This window comes from Thunnus thynnus, chromosome 18, assembly GCF_963924715.1.
Source record: "Thunnus thynnus chromosome 18, fThuThy2.1, whole genome shotgun sequence".
Taxonomy (NCBI): Eukaryota; Metazoa; Chordata; class Actinopteri; order Scombriformes; family Scombridae; genus Thunnus; species Thunnus thynnus.
The window spans coordinates 18,714,232-18,736,152 of NC_089534.1; the positions used below are offsets into that span (position 1 = coordinate 18,714,232).

General features: G+C 39.0%; 2 protein-coding genes and 1 long non-coding RNA gene across 5 annotated transcripts; 2 read left to right on the forward strand and 1 right to left on the reverse strand.

Moving 5' to 3' along the window:
- The first annotated feature begins 54 nt into the window (after positions 1-54).
- ppil6 (peptidylprolyl isomerase (cyclophilin)-like 6) lies at positions 55-3,669 on the forward strand. 3 transcript variants are annotated; one of them, XM_067572865.1, is made up of 8 exons: positions 55-408; positions 504-599; positions 1,771-1,959; positions 2,167-2,229; positions 2,372-2,519; positions 3,096-3,155; positions 3,252-3,387; positions 3,503-3,669. In XM_067572865.1, exons 1-8 carry the CDS (start codon positions 331-333, stop codon positions 3,612-3,614), a joined length of 882 nt encoding a protein of 293 aa, XP_067428966.1. In that variant the 5' UTR covers positions 55-330; the 3' UTR covers positions 3,615-3,669. The 3 variants fall into 3 exon arrangements, with proteins under 3 accessions (XP_067428966.1, XP_067428967.1, XP_067428965.1); XM_067572866.1 differs by having other exon boundaries at positions 2,372-2,513; XM_067572864.1 differs by having other exon boundaries at positions 3,096-3,387.
- A 740-nt stretch (positions 3,670-4,409) lies between these two features.
- On the reverse strand, positions 4,410-14,775 carry LOC137169597 (uncharacterized). Its single transcript, XR_010924491.1, has 4 exons — positions 13,064-14,775; positions 6,915-6,990; positions 6,556-6,833; positions 4,410-6,464 (listed from the first exon to the last, which is right to left on the reverse strand). It is a non-coding gene; the product is annotated as an uncharacterized lncRNA (long non-coding RNA).
- Positions 9,212-20,905, forward strand: cd164 (CD164 molecule, sialomucin). Its single transcript, XM_067572867.1, has 6 exons — positions 9,212-9,454; positions 10,652-10,723; positions 15,870-15,938; positions 16,333-16,458; positions 16,984-17,061; positions 17,186-20,905. The coding sequence occupies exons 1-6, from the start codon at positions 9,385-9,387 to the stop codon at positions 17,359-17,361; spliced, it is 591 nt and encodes a 196-aa protein (XP_067428968.1). The 5' UTR covers positions 9,212-9,384; the 3' UTR covers positions 17,362-20,905.
- The last annotated feature ends 1,016 nt before the right edge of the window (positions 20,906-21,921 follow it).

The window sequence follows — 21,921 nt, forward strand, 5'->3', positions numbered from 1 at the left end:
CAAACGGTCGCGCCGTTGGGCTTCGTTCCAATTCGTTAAGCGCCTCGGTGCTACTCTGTCCTTGCTGCTGTGTAAATCGTCACCACGTGGAAAAGAAAGTGAGTCGTGGGTATAATTTGATTACATAGTGTCACTAGAACCTATACGAAGCAAATATGGAACCTACTTTTCGACTAACATGATTATTAGAAAGAAAAGTGGAAAGAAAGGGGACACTTTAACGAAGTAGAACGAGGCCGTACTGCGTCACATTAAAGCGCCTGCAAATGCTTGTTGCTATGGATACGAGGCTCTTGTTTACGACTGAAAGAGACCTTTCCCCCCGCAACTATGGACTCAAATGTGCACATAGAAATAATTGGCTTGATTAAAGACAGTAATTTTCATGTTGCCAAGAGCATCGCCGAGGTAAACTATTACTCTGTTTTTCAAATCTATAGTGTTACACTGTGATGTGTTTTCACCTGAACGTTCATATCCCTTGTATTTTTTGACAAATGTAGGGACTAAAACAGACGTTTCCTGAGGCATTCATGACTCCAACAGTTCAACCATTACTGGAATTTGACTGGTACACATTTCTGTGCAACAAGAAAAGGGTGAGTCATCTTGACTACATTTGTCAGAAATGTTCAGCAAAGATATTCATTAAGAGAAAAACTAAGATAAGATAAGACTTTATTGATCCCCAGAGGGGAAATGTTACAGCAATGCGGGAAACAAGGAAACAAAGTATATGCAGAAGTAATTATCTTATCTATCTTAAGATAAAAACCAGTTATTATACAGTAGGCTTGGGACTGTGGAGATGTGGTGAGGACTGAGGCTCTCCACGGTTTTTTATACTGCACATTAGTTGAGGAAGAATTATAAAAAATATTTTAACTGTTTCATACAAGTAAAAAGCAATGCTTTCAAAAAATTACTTTAAAAGGTCTTGCAGGTGTTTTCTGTCCTCGTGACTGATTAGACCTCTGTTCAGGTTGAAGTATGCAGGAGCTGTGCAGGGAAATACATGTGTACAACAATACATGTCACCAATCTCAATATTCTAATAATAATGATAAAAGTTTATGTTTTCCCACCCTAATGCATTCACCAAAGCTGAATTCAACAACTAACAAAATAAGTGAAAGCACCTGTGTGGGTGTAAGGGCTTTTAAGATAAGAAAAATACAGAAGAATTAGCAAGAAAATGTACTTTAAATATAATGTGAAAGTACTCATATGAACCATATCAGTGTTACATCAACATTAATGATGCATTACTGTGTAAACACCATTTAAAAGTTGTAATTGGTTAAAGTTGATCTCATTTTAATTAGCTTGTATACTACTGGGCATTGTATTATATAAACAATCATAGCTTTCGTGTGTATATAATCTTAATCTGCAAAGTAACTTTTAATTAAGGCTCTTCAATGAACACAGTGGAGTAAATAGTGCAGTATTTTTCTAGGAAATGCAGTACAGTAGAGGTGTAAAGTACCATACAATTAAAATAGTTAAGCAATGTACATCACAATTGTACAGTATTTGAGTAAATATACTTGTTCCTCTCTGCCACTGCTTTACATCAATGACCTCATCTGAAAGGAGTGATGATGTAATAAATAATGGAGGCAACTGTATAAACTGCAGCAGCTTGCGGAGAGGTGTTTTAGTCCATGTCGGATAAACACACCTACCCATCGACATACTGCTGTAGTTTGACGTTATTCTGAGATGCTGAATCACACTGCGTGCGTTGTTCAACACTTGTGATTCAAGGAGCTGCGTGGTGAAGTGTGGCAGTACGCCAGCAGACTGATGTGCTTTCTGAACAGCCATCTCCTCGGGAATGAGAAAGATCTTGCCAGCTGGGCCAAGAAGCAGTGGGGTTACACTTTCGTCCGGCCACAGGCTTTCTATAAGGCTCTAACTGTGGACTACTACTCCAGACACCTCCGGAAAACTGGGGCAAGTCAACAACACTGTCACACAAATAACACATGTAAAAAAAAAAAAGTGGTGGGTATCAGGAAGAATGTCTCTGATTTCTGTACAACTTTAGTTTTAATCAATGTAGGACTTTTGACTGTTTTAGGTTAATTTATTTGCAAATTCATGTAATATCTTGAGACATGAAAATGAAAAAGAATTCATATCTCTCTCCTTTCATTTTAGCATCAATTTGTCTTCATGGACATTGAGATAGCAGGAGAAGCAGTGGGGAGGTTGTTGTTTGAGGTGAGGCCACTAAAGCACAGGATCCACATTTATGTATTTTAACATCGCATATACAGTATTTATCACTTGTGCTTTGTCACCCCATCCTTCATAATCACCGATGAGCGATGTTTTCATGGCACATTGTCTTCCCTCCCCTTAGCTGTTCTCAGACGTGTGTCCAAAAACATCAAAGAACTTCGAGGCTCTGTGCACAGGAGAGCGAGGTCTGTCACAGGGCGGCCTCCAGCTCCGCTATAAGGGCACCGTCTTTCACCGGGTGGTGCCCAACGGCTGGGTACAAGGTGGAGGTACTGCATGATCCACACCAGCTCTGTAACAATGTTAATCACATGTAGTTAATTTTTTAAATGCCACACACCAAATCAATGCCAGTACAACAGAAATACATAATCAGTCATCCAACTTTAGTATCAGTGCAGTTAAGTAGATCATATATACCTCTACATGGGATATATACATGTCACTTATAGTCTTGATGTGAGATATATCAATATATTATCAATTATGAGATTTGGAAATAGATCAGACTTGCATTTGTGGTCATGGCTTTAATGGATTTAAATCATTTCCTCTTATAAAGCCTGTATTACAGTTGAATGACATAATCTTTATACTTTATATGACTGTTCTTTGAAATGTTCTAAATGTGTTCTGGGAAGCAATTAATGCCTCTAATATGTGGCCATTATATACACATTACTCATTGTTTTTTCTCAGAAATGATATATTGCCCAACCCTTGTTTGGAGTATGAAAGGTCCTGAAGGGCATCAACAAAATATTGCAGGATTAAAGAAGTGAATCAAAATATCTTATAATGATTCTTTGCAGTATCACCCTGGAATTTATCTTTCAATTTTGCAGATATTTCTCCAGAAAGTAAAGGTGATGGAGGAGAGTCAATATATGGATCAACGTTTGAGGGTACAGACATCAACAGTCCTACAGTATTACCATGTGAACACACTGTGCATATGTGTGGATTTACTACATCTGAACATGTGTCTTTTCTCCTTTTAGATGAGAGCTTTGCTATTTCTCATAATAAGCGGGGCACTCTGGGAATGGCCAATAAGGGCCCCCATAGCAACGGATCCCAGTTCTACATCACGCTGCAGCCAACACTCTGGATGGACAGGAGCTATGTTGCCTTCGGGTTTGTATCACTAATTTGACTTGAGAGACATCTATTCAATTTCCCAATTCTGTTTAGTCTCAGATCTATCAGACATATTTGCTCAAACTTAATGTCTTTTTTCCCGTCATTGCAGTCAATTGGTTGAAGGTGTCGATGTCCTCAGGAGATTAGAAGAAGCCCCGACTTGCAATGAAAGACCAAAGTATGATTGCAAAATTGTAGATTGTGGAGTATTTAAGTTATAGGTCCTAAACATTACTCACTGTTGTTGCCTTTTCAAATAAAGTTTTTAAAAATATATTTTATGCAGTCAGTTAACATACTTCTAACATACATATATATTTGCAGGAAAAAGTTCTGTTGTTTAGAAAACCTTGGTATTGGTAAATTGATCTATCTATCTATCTATCTATCTATCTATCTATCTATCTATATATATATATATATTCATTGCTGGGCAACTCTGGCTTCTTCTCTATCATGCCAATAAAGCAAATTTTAATATGAATTTAGGAGGAACAAGTTGAAAGTTCATGGCCAAATAAGATTTTATCAGTCCAAAATGTAATTATGACCTATGACTACTCATGATATAAATTAATGGTAAATGAGATTGGGGTCTTAAGATTGGCCCGGCCATATTGAAGAGTAGAGACAGGCCAATGGCTGCCCATGGGCCACATCTGGCCCTCCAACGCAAATATTTGGCCCCCTAACAAAAGCCTTTTTCCCTTTTACAGATTGCATCCAATTGTTTACATGACTCCTTATATGTCTACAGTAGATAATAATGTAAACACAAGGCTCATGTAAATTCAAATATATATGACCCAGTAACATCTTAAACTTAGGCTTTGGCTTATCAGACCAGAGCAGATTTATGTCAATAACAGTACATTGATTTAATCATAAATGAAGCAGGCTGCTGTTTATTGTGTGTGGACAAGATATCATAGATTTATCCTTTTGTAGTGTAATACAGTAGATATGTTGATGGAGCTTTTTTTTTTTTTTTTTTTTTTTTTTTTTGCAAAATAGGCATTAACATAAGCTGCTTTAACTCTGTTTGCCCTCACTTACTAATGGGAATTATGACATCTGCCCTCAGATACAACCCTCAAACAGTTTTATAAATGTTATTCTTGAATGGAACAAAAATAAATAAACAAACAAAACATATTATAAACATATTTGGTGGTTTTCATGCGCCTCCCATATGGGCAGTGCTGAGAAAAACTGGCCCATGGTTGAACCTAATTGCTGTCCTCCTGTTGAAGAGCCTTGTAGTTTTAGCTTTAGTTTTAGTTTTTTTAAATTTTATTTCTGTGGCATGCCAAATTTGGCCCATTCCACACATCCCACTTACAAGACACTACCACTTAACAAAACATGCATCTTACAGTATTACATATACAAAGCATGTATATAGAAGCATGTAGGAAAAAAATCCCAAATGAACTGTTTACATAAAAGATTATCTCAATAAAGGGCTTTTTTTCCTTCTCTCAGGCTTTCTCCAAGTAACTGGTTAATTTATATGTTTCATATGTGAACAACCACTCCAGGCTTCGTGCATCATCCAGCCTTTTACCTGTATCTATTTTAAAGATACTGAATTGCCATTTTATTTCATTTCATTTATTCAATATAAATCATGGTAATCGTATATATGGGCAGAGGTCTGAAGCAAGGTGAACATGGAAGTTTTCATTTTATACTGTGCAAAGTGTGCAGATGGGTGACAAATTACAGGAAAAACCTGCACAGGCCTGAATACTTGACCCCTACAGTGAGGGGATCTGGTGGCTCTGTTATGCTGTGGGGGGCATTTTTCTGGCATGGTTTGGGTCCACTTGTCCCCTAAGAATGAAGGGTCACTGCAAATCAATATAAAGTTGTTCTGAGTGATCACCGTTATCCTATGATGAAACGTTTCTATTCTGATAGGAGCGTCTCTTCCAGGATGACAATGCCCCCATCCACAGGGCACGAGGGGTCACTGAATGATTTGGTGAGTGTGAAAATGATGTGAATCATATGCTATGACCTTCACAGTCACCAGATCTCAACGCAATTGAACACCTATGGGAGATTTTGGACTGACATGTTAGACAGTGCTCTCCACCAACATCATCAAAACACCAAATAAAGGAATATCTTTTTGAAGAATGGTGTTCCTCAGCCTTGGCATTGATTCTAATAATAAGTTGAGTCTCTGAACTCTTCTGTAGGGATGAACACGATTCTTCAAAAAAAAAAAAAAAAAAAATCAATAATCTATGAATATGCAAATATTTTTCATTTCAGAAGTTTAACTGCCAGACACAAGATGTCTCTTACTTCAATGTAAAGTCCATTCTCCGGGTCTTTTCCAAAGCAGTCCCTCCACACTCCCACTTCGTCATTCTGTTTGTAGTCACACTCACAGCTGAATCATATAAATATAGTAGTATAAATACAGCAGCAAGCTTTTGGATGAACTTCGCTCTCTCTGGTGGAAACAGGAACTGTGACTTTTCGTCACCGTGGTTTCCAGTCAGCATCTGTCGGGATCATCGACTGTACATAAATATTTATATAGGCTACTTATAATAAATCTTTATATACAGTCAATAGTCGCCATCATCCACCAGCTGTTGCAAGATAAGAGATGGAGATTTTCCAGAAGGTGTAGACATTTTTTAAAAATCTTTTTGTCATCAAAAATACAAAAATACATGGACCACATCAGTCCACTCCTTGCATAATGATCCTTTTTTACAAGTGGAGATGAGCCATTTTTCAGACATGCCATTGAAAAGATTTACTTTTATTCACTTGTCACCTGCAATTCAAAAAAGTTTTCCTTCTACTTTCACTATTCACATCAAATGTCCTGGTTTATATTGTTGTTTGCTAATTTTCACATGTGCATGGCCATACAATGGCACAGTAACACTGAAAGCCTTTTGTGCATTAATAGAATTTATCTGCGGTAATTACATTTGTGTACAAACATTAATGAATGTTTTCCCCCTGAAAGGATAAATGTCATTACCTTTTCCTTTATAAGTTTGTGGTCAGAAGTGTAGTTAGTTCATGCTGCATCCTTATCTCTGGAGATATGAAGGATACACAAAGGGACTGTCAAACCTTTTATTTATTTATTTATTTATTTTTCCATTGGAAATAAATTAAACAACTTACAAATTAAACCACCCTCAGGTGAGGATGTTGAGGCTGTACTAGATGTGCTTGGGAGGGAAACAGGATCTGATGGTGTTTGGGGGTCATTGGGGCTGGAATGAGAAATTCCTGAGAGACCTGGGAATACGGTGGGGCTTGACATGCATGAGGCAACGAGTACAGGAGGAGTTACAGATGGCTTACACTCCGTTGCCTCATGCATGTCAAGATAAAATGGACGTGGAAGGGTTTTCCTCCCCCTGGTCTGTTCCTGACCCAGTAGGAGGTCTTCTCAGTTCCTAGTGCAAACAGTATCATGTTAGAAAAGTCACTGCAGCATTTAAGACAGTAGTCTGTTCATTCTGTGACAACAAATTTACCTTGTATTTTTTTTAGGTTCTCCTGTTTTATTAGGGTGATACAACACCGTCAAGGTCCAAATCCTTGATAATGAATCTGTTAATCAATATGTCAGAGAGGACAGTGAAGAAAATATTTAGGTCAGAAACATCATCTCTTATACACAGCACTAATAATAGCCTGCATAACAGTGTGGGCAGTGAAGTGGCAGACTCATTACATTCACTCCACAGTATGCTTAAGCCCATGGAGAACGATAAATACTAATATTATAATACTAAAATTACTCCCAAGTGTCTTTTTGCACTCTTATGTTTATAAGCTGCTTGGTTTTAGCAACAGTCCCTGTAAATATACAACACTTGACAATCAAATGAACACATCTACTGTTTTCTAGACTAGAGAATTTTTAACATCTGTGTGGCAATATTTAATGTCTTTGTTAGTTTGAGCAGTTAATGAGTAAATGTTTGTGTGGGTAGTCACATGGAACTTAATATTTGTGCGCATTGGCGCCTGGTTATGTATTAAAATGGGGGAGCAAACTTGGAAATAATTGTTGGGGGGGGTCTGGGGTTTTTCCCCCAGAAAAAAATGTAATTTAAAACATATTTCCTACATTTCTTCACTACCTAACCTCTTGGGTTAAGTCAGGAAACATCCATGTACACTAGTCTACATTAGTTAGACTGAGGGTGCTATGAAAACCAGGAATGCATCAAGAACAGTTTATAATTGGATGGATCAGAACAGGAAATGTTTATTAGAAGAATGGCTATTTCATATTTGAAATTATATTCATAAAAACATTATGTAGCCTAAAATGATAGTAGGTTGGAGGCTACTAGGCCATCCTCAAGGTCAAACAATTTATATAAATGAAATAGTCTTACAACACATCACAATATGATTTGGACAATTAAACCTGGTTAGCTGAGGGCTGCTATTCTCAATACTCACAAGGCCAAAGTAAAAACAATTTGGATGAATGAAACGGCCTCACAACAACTATCTAACTCCAATCCCACACACAGGTTCTAGTGGAAGCTATTAGCACCACTAGCTGATGTAGTTGTAATGTTATACAGGAATGAATAATTATAACTTCAAAAGCAAATTATTTTAACCTACATTATCTCAAATCAAGGACTATTGTAATACACAACTCAGAAGGTGATTTTTGCTCCTCAAGACTTAAAGGGGCCATTTTAGTTGAGGACTAGACCTTATTTCCCCTTAGAGTAAACTTGCAGCTCTCATTTACACTGTATGAGAGAATAATATAATAATGAAAGCACAGTGCAGAGAAGCCGGATGAGAGATCATTACACGGAATGATGTGTCATCATATTTAAAAATAATTCCATCCACAGTCTGACTAAAACTGAAACTAAAGCAAAGTATTCTGCATAAGTCCAAATGATTTACTTTCCTCTACTGAACATTTGACTGCTTGTTAATTCAGACACTTTGGCACTGCAAGGAAAAGCTCCACTCTGTCTGTCTGTCTGTCTGTCTGTCTGTCTCTCACTCATGACGGGTTGGTCTGAACCAACTCAAAGGGTGGTCTGAAAATGTCAGATTTTTTATTACTTGTTTTTGGCAGTTGCTGAAAATAGAAAAATTATCACTGATATAGGCTGCCACTTGCTCTGTTGCTCAGGTGTCTATGTTTGTACAGAGCATCTTCCGTGATGAACACAATAAGCGTTGCACATGCTCAGTAAGTCAGCACCCATGCAGCGTCGCTGTTAGAGGGTTTTATAACCCACTTCCACTCACCGCTAATTGGTTTGAGATGGCACTTAATATGGTGGATCCTCGACGTGAGCGCACAAACGGAGTGGAAGTGGGTAGGGAGAGGGTGTATGTAGGGGCTACTTAGTAAAAGGCCCTACTGGACCAGGATTGACTCTGAACTAGTTGTGATGTCACAAATAATGCTCGTAGGCCCACCCCTTAAAACTGGATTTTTAATGAGCTCAGAGAAACTTTCCGCTTTCAGCAGATAAATGTGAAAACAGCCTTCTAGTGTCAAACTCTGCACATACATTATTCTGCACAGTGAAGCCCAAACATTCAACTAAAGCATCAAGAAAAAAAAAACATTTTTTGAGTGAAGGGGGACTTTAATATGACATGTATTGCGTCATTTGTCTACTTTTTATCAGATATTTCCGCCCATAAGTCATATTTGTCTGTTTTATATGATTGATAATGACAAAATAATCCCTCTCTTGCCTTTGACGTGGTAGCAGCTCGCGTAAGTACACATTTAGATTTTTTTTTTCTCACCCCTCCCAGTAAAAAAGTGCCACATGACCTGTCAAGTAGGAAGTAGCGAGCAGCAGCAGCAGCAGCAGCAGCGAGCAGCAGCAACGCAAGACGGGGAAGGAAGCTGTGAAATCTCCCAAGTCTCATTCTCGACGTTTCTCAGCAGATACGTCTCCAAGTCGAGCACACAGAGCAGCAATAAGTTGTGCCGCAGTCATGTACCTGAAGGTGTTTTTCGTCGCTGTAGCTTTGGCTTTGATTGGCGCTTCAGCCGCGACAGAGTCAGGTAAGTTTGTCTCATTGCTGCGCTAACGGCTAGCTACAACCAGCCTCGACAAGACACCCCCAGTAGCCTTTAAACTGGTTTTTATCTGTCTCTCTGCCTCCATATTCGATCACAGCAGGGCCCATTAGATGTGTGGCTCGTTCATTTGACAGTTGTCACTCATTATATTCCTGGTTTACATGAAATACTGTATATATTTATATATATATTTATATATGCCCCCCTCCCCCTCAGGGGCGGATGTAGTGATTTGGGGGCCCCAGGCAAACTCTGCCTTGCTTTATTTTCACCCTTTCTCCTACTAAATGTTGGTATTGGCAGTCGTAGAAGAAGTACTCAAAACTTTTATCTTTAGTAAAACTATTAATACTGCACAGTAAAAATACTGCAAAGGTAAAAACCTCCGTTTTTTTTAGAGGTACGATCAGCACAATGTACTTAAATTTACTTAACTTGTGTTCAAGCTAGAGCTTTTAATGCTTATATAATGCTGGATAGTTTAATCAATAGTAATGCATCATATTTTATTTGTTATATTTTGTGAGTAAAATCTGACTCTTCAACCTGTAACATTTATCTGTCAGGTAAATGTAGTGACACAATGTTTTCCCATGTAGAAATATATAGTTGTATTTTTTAAGTGCTTTGGGCGGGCCTTTGTAAGTTATTTCAGGTTAAAATAAGTTAGAATAGTAACATAATTCAATATTGTTCACATTTAAATATCATAATAAATCTAAAGCTGTTCGGGCCCTTTCTAGTTGGAGGCCCCAGGCAGTTGGCTACCTTGTGCTTTAGCCTACTAGTAGCACGCTAAGTGACCTGATATTAAGTTTTAAATGGTGTAACATTTTCTGTCATTGTATGAGTTATAGGAAAAAAAAACAGAGCTGAATTGTGCAAGCAGGAAACAAACTGATGAACCAGTTAGATGTCAGATCCAGTTGATCAGCTTGTTACGTAAAAGCCTCTCTTGTTGTGACACATGTTAAAATTAATTATACCGTAATGCTGCTTGAGTTTACATAGTGCTACAACATTTGTTTTTGTAAAGTTGGCTCCTATTTTTAAAAATTCTTTTTATCAGTAACATTTAATCGCAACCTGGTTAGAGCAGATTCATTTTCTATCACATCTACAAAGATTCCTTCATTTATAAACTGCCATAACTAAATCTGATTTATGACTTCTTTGCAGATGGATGTTCTGGCCTCTTATGTGATGCATGTGGCACCACCAGTGACTGCCAGTGGGTTAATTGCTCAACATGTGAGTAACTGTCCTAAATGTGTGGCAGGTTTGTGGAGGGAGAGGCACAGGTTGGTCTTTGTGTGTACTAAATTGTCTAAACTGATAAGACACATGATTCATGGCAATGGAGGGAATGTATGCCTCTGGATGCTGACTTAAGATGATGTCATCCCAATTTCACCCAAAGCCCAAGCTGCATCGTAACCGTCTGGCAACACCAACCAGAGATGTGCATCTGGACAGCCTGGTTTGGCATTAAATTACAGCCAGACATCTCCTTAAGGGGACAGGCCTTCATGGGACTGATGCCAAAGTGTGAGGTTGCATAGACAGTTTCTTACCACAGTACAGTCATTGCAGAGGATTAAAAGGTCCAAGGAGGCAAAGTTAGTTGTTTTTCCTCTTAGATAATTTCACATCTATTGGACTTTTATGTCTCATTTTAGCTCTGATTGTGCTTTTCCCACCCTTCGCCTACTGTACATCTCTTTATCGCTGCTCTGTAATTTCATTACCTTAATGGAAATATCTGTCTAAACATGAGTGCTCCGAATATGAGAAATTTCTCTTGACTTATGCACTATGGAGGGTTTATGGAGAAATATGCTGCAGTGATATTTTTTTTTCCAACCTAATTTGGAAGTCAGTGGGCTGTGATTAGACATATACATCAAACAACTAAAAGGAGAATGACATGACAGATTGTTTCCTTATTATTTTCTTTTCTTTTTTTTATTTTTTAGTTGGTCAGGAGAGGAGCTGGTTGTTTTCATGTTGTTATCAGTGTCAGTAAATGAGGTTAAAGGCTTCACGGATGAAGCAGAAACCAGTCGACATATCTTTTAAAATCTAAGGTTCATCGCACAGTTTCGCTCAGCAGATGAATAAAAGTGAGTGATAAAGCTGTTCGATTGTTGGCTTCACATGTGTAGGGACAAGACTAAAACCTGAAACTTGCAGGTATAAAACCATTGAGTGAGTATTGTGAAATCGACCTTGTTGCCATGGAAGGCCTTACTCTAATGTTTGCCTGACTTGAAGTAAGTGTATTCAGACACACACAGGTCTCTTGTGGATGAGAAGAAGATGAACAGGAGAGGAAGTGAAGGGATGTGTGGCAGGAAGCCTGCAATATCCTCACACTGGGGAACAGAAGGAAGGAGAGCATAAGGGCATGAGTGAGAGGAAAGAGTGTGCAGATAGGATAAAGAAAATTAGTTTCATGTGCCTTGTTTTGCCTCATAATTTATTCCTCGGGTGCAGCTCAAGATGAGAGCTTACTGTGATCCGTTCTTCTATTTTAGTAGCTATTAGACTGAAAGACATGCACTGTAACTTGAATAACTTCCTAGTCAGTTCATCAAATCCAAAAATCAGTAAACCAAGCCTTCTATGTAAGTTGACCTTAGGACAATACAGGTGGTTTTCCTCTCATGGGAGTTGACCTGTTTGATAACATCTCCGATGGGACTCTTTGATTCTCAAACAGGACGGGGTACTTTGAGATTTTTACGATCCCACACCCTCCTTCTTCTTTGTCTCTTAGTGTGAAGAAGTGCCATAATGATGACATTACTTCTATTTAGATTTATTAAGTGGTTGAACAGGACATGCAAGATGACAGTTATGTAGATCATCTCAGAGCCAAGGGAGTCGGCGTAATTAAGCTCATTGTGTTTCCCAAGGGGGGAAAAAATCTGTCCGGGTTTACAGTTACACTGTACTGTTTGCTCTAGAGGGAGTAACAACCCCACACCCACAGAAAACTTACAATTAAAAACATGTAAACAAGTATCTGTTCTCTTACTTAGATTTTAATTTTTAAACGTTTGAGTAGCAGTTATCTTTTCCCTCGTTCATCTGATGTTGGTGTAATAAAGATAAGGACTCACAGGCAAAAGCTTCTGTGAGGTTTGACCGTTTTTTATCTTGTCCTTGTTTAAAAATGACTTCCCGAAGACAATCAGTGCTGTTACACATCAGAACAACTGACTCACACTGACCTGCGCTACTACACAGGATATAGGCTGGAGCAACAATGCTGACTACTCACCACACACAGACACACACATACACGACAAGCAAGCCTAGAGCTAAAGCCTTTCACCAGCTCAAGAATGGATCACTTATTTGATATGAACTCAGCAAAAAACCGGAAAGGTCAGCTCCGGCCAGTTTAGATACAGCATAACCTCAGTGCTGCAGCAAGCTAATGCCTGCCACATTGTCATTACTAGATTTATCTTTGGTTTAGGGATATTATGTAAACAAGACTTTGGCGTCCGAAGTGCATTTCACTGCAGCCCAGTGTTTAAACGCTCAAAAGCTTTACACATGTACACACAAGCTCTGTCGCACCTATAAGTACAGGCTGTAGTCAGTGACAAAGCTTGTAGAGGCTGTCGTCCATGGTAAACTTTAGGGCTCCGAGGTTTTCGCTGACACTTCCAGCTTGAGCAAGCTGTGGATGTACCTCGTGGTGATGATGTCACCATTTTGGAAAAGAGTGAGAAACAGTCGTACTTTTCACAGCCGCCTGCAAGATAACAGCTCTGTGACCTACTGGCAAGTGACAAAACCCCCCTCATCTGTGGTTTGACATACAGAGACAACAGTGTCAGATCACACAAAGTGTGAAAAACACACTTTCAAAATGACATGATTAGCAAGTCATTAAGATTAACATTTAAGCTTTAAATGTTTCACATTATGTTTAAAAGATATGGATGCGACTTATGTTTTGTGCTTAGTTTCCTTGCTTTAAATGCCTGGTCACAACAGAACTGCTAAATCATATAATGTAGCAGGATGAACAGCTTGGAAAATAATTAAATAACATAAAAAACGCTGGAGAAGCTGCACTGGCAAAGAGAAACAAGCGATGTTTAATGACAGCGACAGCCACCTGACAGAATAGTTTCAAAATACCACAAAACTCTGGCCTCAGTAACCATATAATTCAACTAACTGCCAAGTGAAACAGTCTTACCAGAAACTTTGCATCATGAGCTCCCCAAACTAATAATTAGGACATAAGAGCCGTTTGGTAGTTGGTTTCATCCGCAGCCAGGACACAAAGATACATAACCTGATACAAGGACCACAAAATACAGCTCTGTGAGCAGTGGAAAATGTTAATGCTGGCTGCTGAGTCATTTTTGACCCTATTTGGAGACAGTCAAAAGATGCTCACAACAATGGCTGCGGCCTTGCTGTTAAATTTGGTGTATCTAATTTATGGGAGGCCATCTGGTGGGAGTCATTAGGTTTGGTTGCCCTGGATTAGAGTATAACAAGTGAGGAAGCTGCGTTTTACAGCACCAGGTGCACCACATAAAATAAACAGTTTCCTTTATGATGTTCCCATCTACTAGGAAGATAACACTCTCTATATGCTTGCGTAAACAAATTCAGGAGCGGTTTCAACAATGCAAAGATGAGGTCAAAGGTCTTTTAATGGTCTTCGTTGTGGCCTGTTTGAACTGTTATTGAAACTTTATGGGAAATATCTTTCCGCTTTCGTATTACTTGAGAGGTTTAGCTCCCATAAAACAGCGTTCCAGATAGGACTCAGGCAAGTGAAGGCAAAGCTTGTGTGCTGTTACTGTCTCTTTATTGCACTGTCAGTGTCCAGTTTGGATCCTGATCAATCATAGTGTTGTTCAGCTGTGAATATGTTATTGAATAAAAATGGTTTTATAACACTATGGTTATATAAAGTGCATAACAGGGCTGCAACTAATGATTGTTTTCATTATTAAACAATCTGAAGATTATTCTCTTTTTATCTATAACTGGTCTGAAAATAGTGAAGATGCTGACGATGACTCAGATTGCTTGTTTTTATCTGACGAACAGTCTAAAGATATTCACTTAATATCAAATATGACTAAGAAAAACAGTAAATCCTCATTTTTTAGAAGCAGCAGCTTTAAAAGTGTGGTGATCTGTTTTCTGACAATATATTAAGAGTTTCAGCTCTAATACATAACAAAATCCTGCCTGTCCAAATCACCAAAACCAGTATGGGTTTGGGAATATATTTACTGATACCAAATGTGCTGTTACAGTCTGAAAAACTCTTTTTACATAAAGGAAGTTTGAAACAAATGTACACAATTCATCAATCAATTGAATCTGAGTCGTAATAAAATCTGGTCACAGTTTAGTTTGAACGGCAGCAGTTAAATGAAGATAACTGGGTGTGAAAATAGTCACAAGGTGCTGTCAGTCATGCCTCATGGCTTTGTCACTGTGACAAAGGCCGATTTGTACCGTTGGGAAAACAAACACCAATTGTGTTTGGAATTTCATCTTGCAATATAGTTAACCATGTCTAAAAATTAATAAAATTGTGTTTCTTAGTTAAATTAAAATCTGAGAGGTCTGTATGTTGACTTCCTGTTATTTGGGACTGACAGGACTTCACAACAGGGCAAAGTCCCTTTCTGTCATGGTTAATTAGTAATCAGGTTATATAATAAAAGCGAATACACCTAGATGATCAAACTCAGCATGAACAAACAAAAATGTCTTCAGTCCTTTCTTATGTATTTTCTATTGTCACTGACTGTTAGAGCTAAAAAATAAAGGTTATATTGAGCCATGTTACCTAATAAAATGCTGATGTGGTAAAAATACAAAACAAATACATACAAAAACAGGTTTCAGACCATCCTAACTTCAGATAATCAAGTGTCGTGATGGTAGGGATGCCATCCTCCCAATGTGGGCCTGTGTGAGCAAGCCAACTGCTCTGACCTTCCTGCGTGGGAGATAAGAAAAGAGAAATACCCCACTGGATATCATGTTACTTAACCATTTGTATGCACACAGTAGGTGAGAAGCAGATCATTAGATGCAGCTGTGTGAGCTCTACGTGAACATAATTTTAAAAACCTTGAGTTTGACACTGTAGGCCAAAATGATTAGTTGGCTGCTTCTTTGTGTGCTGTATAATGAGGGTTTCATGAGACTTCAGTAAGAACTGTTGCCCAGTTTTCAGCTCAAATTAACAGGCTCAGGATTGAACTCAAAACATAAGACGAGCTACTTTTTTCTCACTAACATAAGAGCATGAAATCTGCCTTGTCTGCTTGGGTAAACTGAAGTCATGTAGAGCATGAATCTGACATTTAATCCATTATATTTTTGTGCCTTTCAGCATTTATTGGCTGTCGCAACATGACTCTTAATGCGGAAAATGTGACCTGCAGCAACGCCAGCTGCTCAGGTAAGTCAAACAGCAGTTTTTTCTAAAAATCAGAGGAGAAAATTAACATTTTACATGAACTTTTACATGTTCTTTTAGGCCCTAACAGAATCAGCAGACTCAAACACACATACAAACATTTCTCCACTATAAGGAGATGCAGATTCTGTTGGGGTCTAGCTATGCTTTAAGATGTCAGTTGATTGTCAGTCTCAGCACTTTGGGTGTTTGTCTCATCTGTTGTCTCTAACCATCTGTGTTCAAAAGACCTGAGCAGGCGTAAAACAATGTTTTCACCTGCCTAAATGAAATGATGAGGGAGCATTGTGTAATTTATGGGCATAACCTTGTTGTTTGGGTGGTCTTTCTTGCTTTTCCCCCTTACACCCTGTCTTGGTGTTGGTTCCCTGTCCAGCTGCGGTCACAACCGCCTCAACTCCAACTTCTTCTGCTTCTACGACTGTTACCCCTCACTCTACAGCCTCCCCTTCCCCTGTTGCCACCACCACCTCTAAAAGCAGCACCCCTCAGCCCACCACAGGTAACCAGTCCCTAAAAACCTCTGCTACTCCCTGCTGTAGTTTGTGTTGTCCAGTCTATGACGCTTGAAGAAATAAGAGAGTTTAATTGAGATCTCTTAAAAGAAGAGTTCTGGCTCCGTCAGAGGGTAACAAACACGCCTATCAGCACCTCTAAAATTCACTAATTAACATGTTATATCTGGTTTGTTTAATCTACACAAAAACTGTAGTGTAAAGACGATAATTTGCTTTTTTTACAGGGGGTTATGTGCAAACAAACAAAACAGTAACAAACAGTTAAACAAACAAGATATAACGTGTTAATTAGTGAGCTTTAGAGGTGCTGGTAGGTGGATTTTGTTAACTTCAGACAGAGCCAGACTAGCTTTACCTCCATTTTTGTCTTGTTGCTAAACTAAGCTGATTTAAGCCTTATATTTAGCAGACAAATATGACATGCACTCTGCCAGAAAACCAATAAGCATATTTCCCAAAATGTCTGAAACTGGTAATAAAGCTGATATATTCCTATATTCTTACTACAGAAAATACAAACACTTCCACAATTGCCCCGACTCACAGCGGTAACACCTCCAGCTCTACGACTGTACCCTCTACTTCAAGTAAGTGGCAGAGGCTGACGTTGTGATGTGTGAGCAAGATAGTTGTCTTTTTTTTTTTTTCTGTCCTGTAATGTACAGAGAATAATTTATCTGTATTCTCCTTTGCTCTGTCTTTACATCACAGCTGGAACCAGTACAACTACCACACCGATTGCCCCTTCTCCTGCCCCTCACAAGAACTCAACCTTCGACGCTGCGAGCTTCATTGGTGGAATAGTGCTGGTCCTGGGCCTGCAGGCAGTCATCTTCTTTTTGTACAAATTCTGCAAGTCCAAGGACCGCAACTATCACACCCTTTGAAGCAGCTGCGCTTTCGGATACCACATTACCCCCAACCGACCACCAAGAACCTTCCGAGAAGACTCTCCACTCAGCACACACTCATCATGACGGACTCAAACAGTGTTTTCAAGCAGGTTTTCTAGCTCTTTGATGTTTGTGCCACTTGTGGTTTTCAGCCTGCATTAACGCTGCCATCACGGTCTGTATCCAGCCACCCACGCATGCCTGTACGTATGATATTGCACCAACTAGTATAACTGAACAGATCCCCAGTGATATGGCAGTTAAGCCTCGAGCATATGGATCACATCATCTGGTAGCTACTCCCACTTCGGTCACACCATGAGTCATTCAACGAAGACCATTTTCAAGCGAATTGAAGGGGTTCTTGTTATTTCCAGCACCTCTCCTCATGGCTTTTGTAATGAAATACATCACAAAAAAACGAGTTAGTCACATAAACCAAGTAGCTTTCCTGTTGATGCTTGGGAGTAGTGCAGCTACAGAGTGGTAGAAGTTAGAGCATTTTTTTTGTCTTGATTTGGAAACACTGTTTGAGTTCACAGCTATTCTTAAATGTGACGACTGCGATGATTCAGTATTGCTTTTAGCCTGTTGAATCGTGGGCAGGTTCCCTCTTCCCCCATGCAGCTGTATCATGTATATGTGTTCATAGATGATGTAAAAGAGGTGGCGTTATTTACGAGGGAATAAAAGCAACACCCAATCATCTGATGTCAGACTGAAAAAAAACAGCAATTCTTTTTTTTTTTTTTTCGATGGGTGACTCCCTTGGCATTTAGGAGTGTTGTGCATTTTCTGCCATTGACTTCCTGGAGGGGAAGTCTTTCACCCAATACCAGTTGTTAAAAAATGTCAAACACCAACTGCCAATAGAGCAGCTCAATGCAATAATTCATGTATCAAGTTCATTTCCCATCCTTTTAATGTCCCAACTGTTATTTCTGATCTCTGCAGACATCAAATATTTCCCAGTCGTGTCGCTAACGTTCAGCTGGCACTTTGGTCCCATTTCAGTGGAGTAGTCAAACAGGGCCTGTGGGTCACAATGAAAGATTGTAGAATATTTTAGGAAGATGAATAATTAATTTGTTTAAATAATGTATAAAATAGAGAATGGGGAGATAAAGAAAAATGGTATGCACCTTTCTTGATGTGGACAGTGATAGCAGTAAAGTGCCTTTAATGTCCAGTATGACTTAAAGAGAGATGTGGAAGAGTTTGTTTCTTCCTGGTTGAGGCTCGAGTGTTGTGATTAGTTTTATGTTCGTTGAAAGAAATGGTATCGCGGTGCTGATATTGGTCAGGACCGTAGTCTCCCAGCTGGACTGAAGAGCCTTTGTTGAAGAATACAGTAGATAGTTGTAACTCGTTGGCCTTGATCAATGGAGACTTGTTATTGATATTCAACATCTAATTGAAGTTTTTTCCCTAAAAGTAGAGGACTATATTCGGTGCATGAAACCAACGGTCTTCTCACTGGTGACCCTATATAAATGAATAACTTAAAGGTACTCTCCCATTTGTTGCACCCAACACTGCCCCCAAAATTCCTCCCACCTCACTATTTATGTTTCAGAACTCAAGTTATAAATCGTGTTGACTTGCGTTGACACAAACAATGACCTGGCAGGAAATTTTGGCGCGTTGTTAGGTGCTATAAATCCGGGAGTGTAGCTTTAACAAAGAGGCTTAACTCAAAGCCTCGGAGTATCGGGAGAGTTTAGAGCGAGGTAAAAAAAAAATGTTGGACTGTATGAGTGCTGGTTTGGTGAAGTGAACATTGCACCTCCTGATTTCTGGTTTTTGCCGCGTACATGAGAGGATTGTGAAGGAAGTGCGGAACTGCAGCAGCTAGGTGGCCATGCTAGAGCTCGAGTTCTCCAATTAGCTTGCTGCTAACTGTGTTGTTGTTTTTTTTTCCTGTCATTTTTGTCCTTCCTGTACATAGATAGCCATGTACCTGTTTTTGTTTATCTTCTAGGTTTCAACTTGAGGAAAGGCTAAATGAAGGAGCGTTTATCAGTACATTTTTGCTTGTAGCGGCTTGTCAGTGTTGAGAATGTTTTGTTAAATGCCCTTTTTTTAATTATTGCATGCTTGGAGTTGTGATTTTTCCTCCCATTGCATATGCTCTTAGGGATGTAGACACTTAAGAACCACTTGATTATTTGTAATTTTAGCCCATATGCTAGTTGAAAGAATGCCTTGAAACAGTGTGCATTAAGCCAAAGTCCTCAGTTTTGGCATGGAAATTGAGCATTGCACTGACAAGCTTTGTTTTGTAACTTTGTCTTTGTAAATGTTTTCATGGTTCAGCCAAAAAAAGAAAAACCAGATGCTTGTATAAATACTCAGTCTTGAATATTAACTAGATAATGGATGAATCATCTTGTTTTGTATGACCACAAGCGGTAAGAAATTCATGAGTGCAGATGTTTTTTTTTTTTTGTTCTGGCTTGCATAATTTAAGATAACGATGTTTTCTGCTGCTCACCATTAACACGCCTTTTAACCTACAGTCACCTGGTGGCATTAGGCTACAGCCCAAAGACCCAATCATGACGAGTAGGCTACAGAGTTTTTGCCTTAGCTGCACCCATTTGCTCTATTCTGTGCATGTGGAGTCCCTTCGCCCAAAATTTAGAGAAACATTTGAGTTTCGTCAACCACTGAATCCAGTCAGAGTGCGCTCTCTGCTTTCGACATGTTAGCTGCATTCCTTACGAACACAGCATCACATGTTTGACATTGTGGTGTACCAAAACACCTCTGGTATCCATAGATACCAATAGATGTCCATTGTGTTGCCTCTCTGCAGCTTATCCCACAAGTCACTAACTCAGTCCCTGCACCTCTTTAAGGAAAAGTGCCTTATTCAGTTAATATCCATGTAGTTGTAGTTTGTAAAAATGAGACGTCACACCTATTAAATATCAATGGGACTCTTTCAGAGCACTTTCAAACCCCTGTGAAGTGGTTTTCTGTGTTGTATTTTTGCTTAAATGTCTGCTTTGTCACTCTCAGCCTTAACTTCTCGATCAAACCCACTGAGCGTTTGCTAGTGTCAAGCTGTCCAGGAAACTACCAGGCTACTTCTGTTTGTTTTGAAAAGTTTGTTAGCTGGCATTTTAACAGCATTTAAATGCCTACGTTCTGACCCAACCACACAATAGAATTATAGGCATTTAAATGCTGCTAAAATGGCTATGAGCAGCTATTGTTTGGTATAGCTGGCATAATTCTCAACTGGATGAAGCCTCAGTTGTGTCCGAGACAGCTTTTCACTTCCTAAAATATCTCTCTGGTAATGTTTCAACCACAGCCACAAACCTCTAGTATTCTAGTATAACTGCAACATTTCCTCTATAACGCAAAAAGTCACACAATGACTCGAGCTTCACTTTTGTTTGTATTTTTCAGTTGTTGCATTGAATGACTTGTTTTTCCTGTCCTTTTAGTTCTGCTTACTCATCCTATCAGTTTTCAGCCTTGCAGTGTTCAATTCCAAGAGTGTCGAGTAAAAAGCTTTTTGATTCCCTCCTTTTCGCCTTGTGGCTTTTTTGCTCCGTGAACACACACACACACACACACACACACACACACACACACACACACACTGTTAGTGTTATACATTTTACCTGTTGTGTTCGAGGCCATCAGTCTTGTAGGTACGATTCTTTGGCTTAGCTCTCACGCCACTTGAACACACAACTATTCACACAGTCATATGTAAACACTTGCAGGTGCCACAATGCCTCCTGAAATGTTTTGTGCTTATTTTGTGCCCTTTTTTTCTCTCCTCTCAAACCTTTTTATTTTTTATTTTTTGCCCTGTATTTTTTTTTCTAGTGTTGCCTTTTAGTTTCACAATGTTAAACCAATAAAGTTGGAATATTGTTAAACAAATCATCATATTTACCTTTCATTTGGCAGCATTGACAACTTTCAGAGCTTTTAATTTACATGTCAAATCACAAGTGGGATGATTACACACGGCCAGGTTTCAGTCTAAGGCTTCATCGCCATGGTTACAGTTGAAAGGCTAGTTGCCAAGGACAACAGAAGGTATCAAGTTCAAGCTTTGTCTTGCCCTGTGTGTGTGTGTGTGTGTGTGTGTAGCTAATGCTAGGTCAACAAATTCTTGTAAAAGATTAACATCAAAGCAGAACTGAACAAATCACTGAATCAAATCATATTTACATGATCTTATATGTGCTGTGATATTATTCCCAAAGTCAGCCTCTTCTTATGAAATCCTGCATTGGAAATAAACTAATTTCCAGGAGACACATCCAGCACATAAAACCCCAACATGTCCTTTTTACACTTTTTTTTTTGCATGGATTAAACAAGACATAATGCATTAACCATTAAGTTTTAGAGGTGCTGGTAGGTAGATTTTTCTTACCTTTGGACAGAGCTAGGTTTACAGTGTTCATGCTAAGCTAAGCTAACTGGTTGCTGGCTCCAGCAACATACTTATCATTAAGACATGAGAGCGGTATCAATCTTTTCATCAAACTAATCCTTAAAATCCCACTCCACTCAAATATG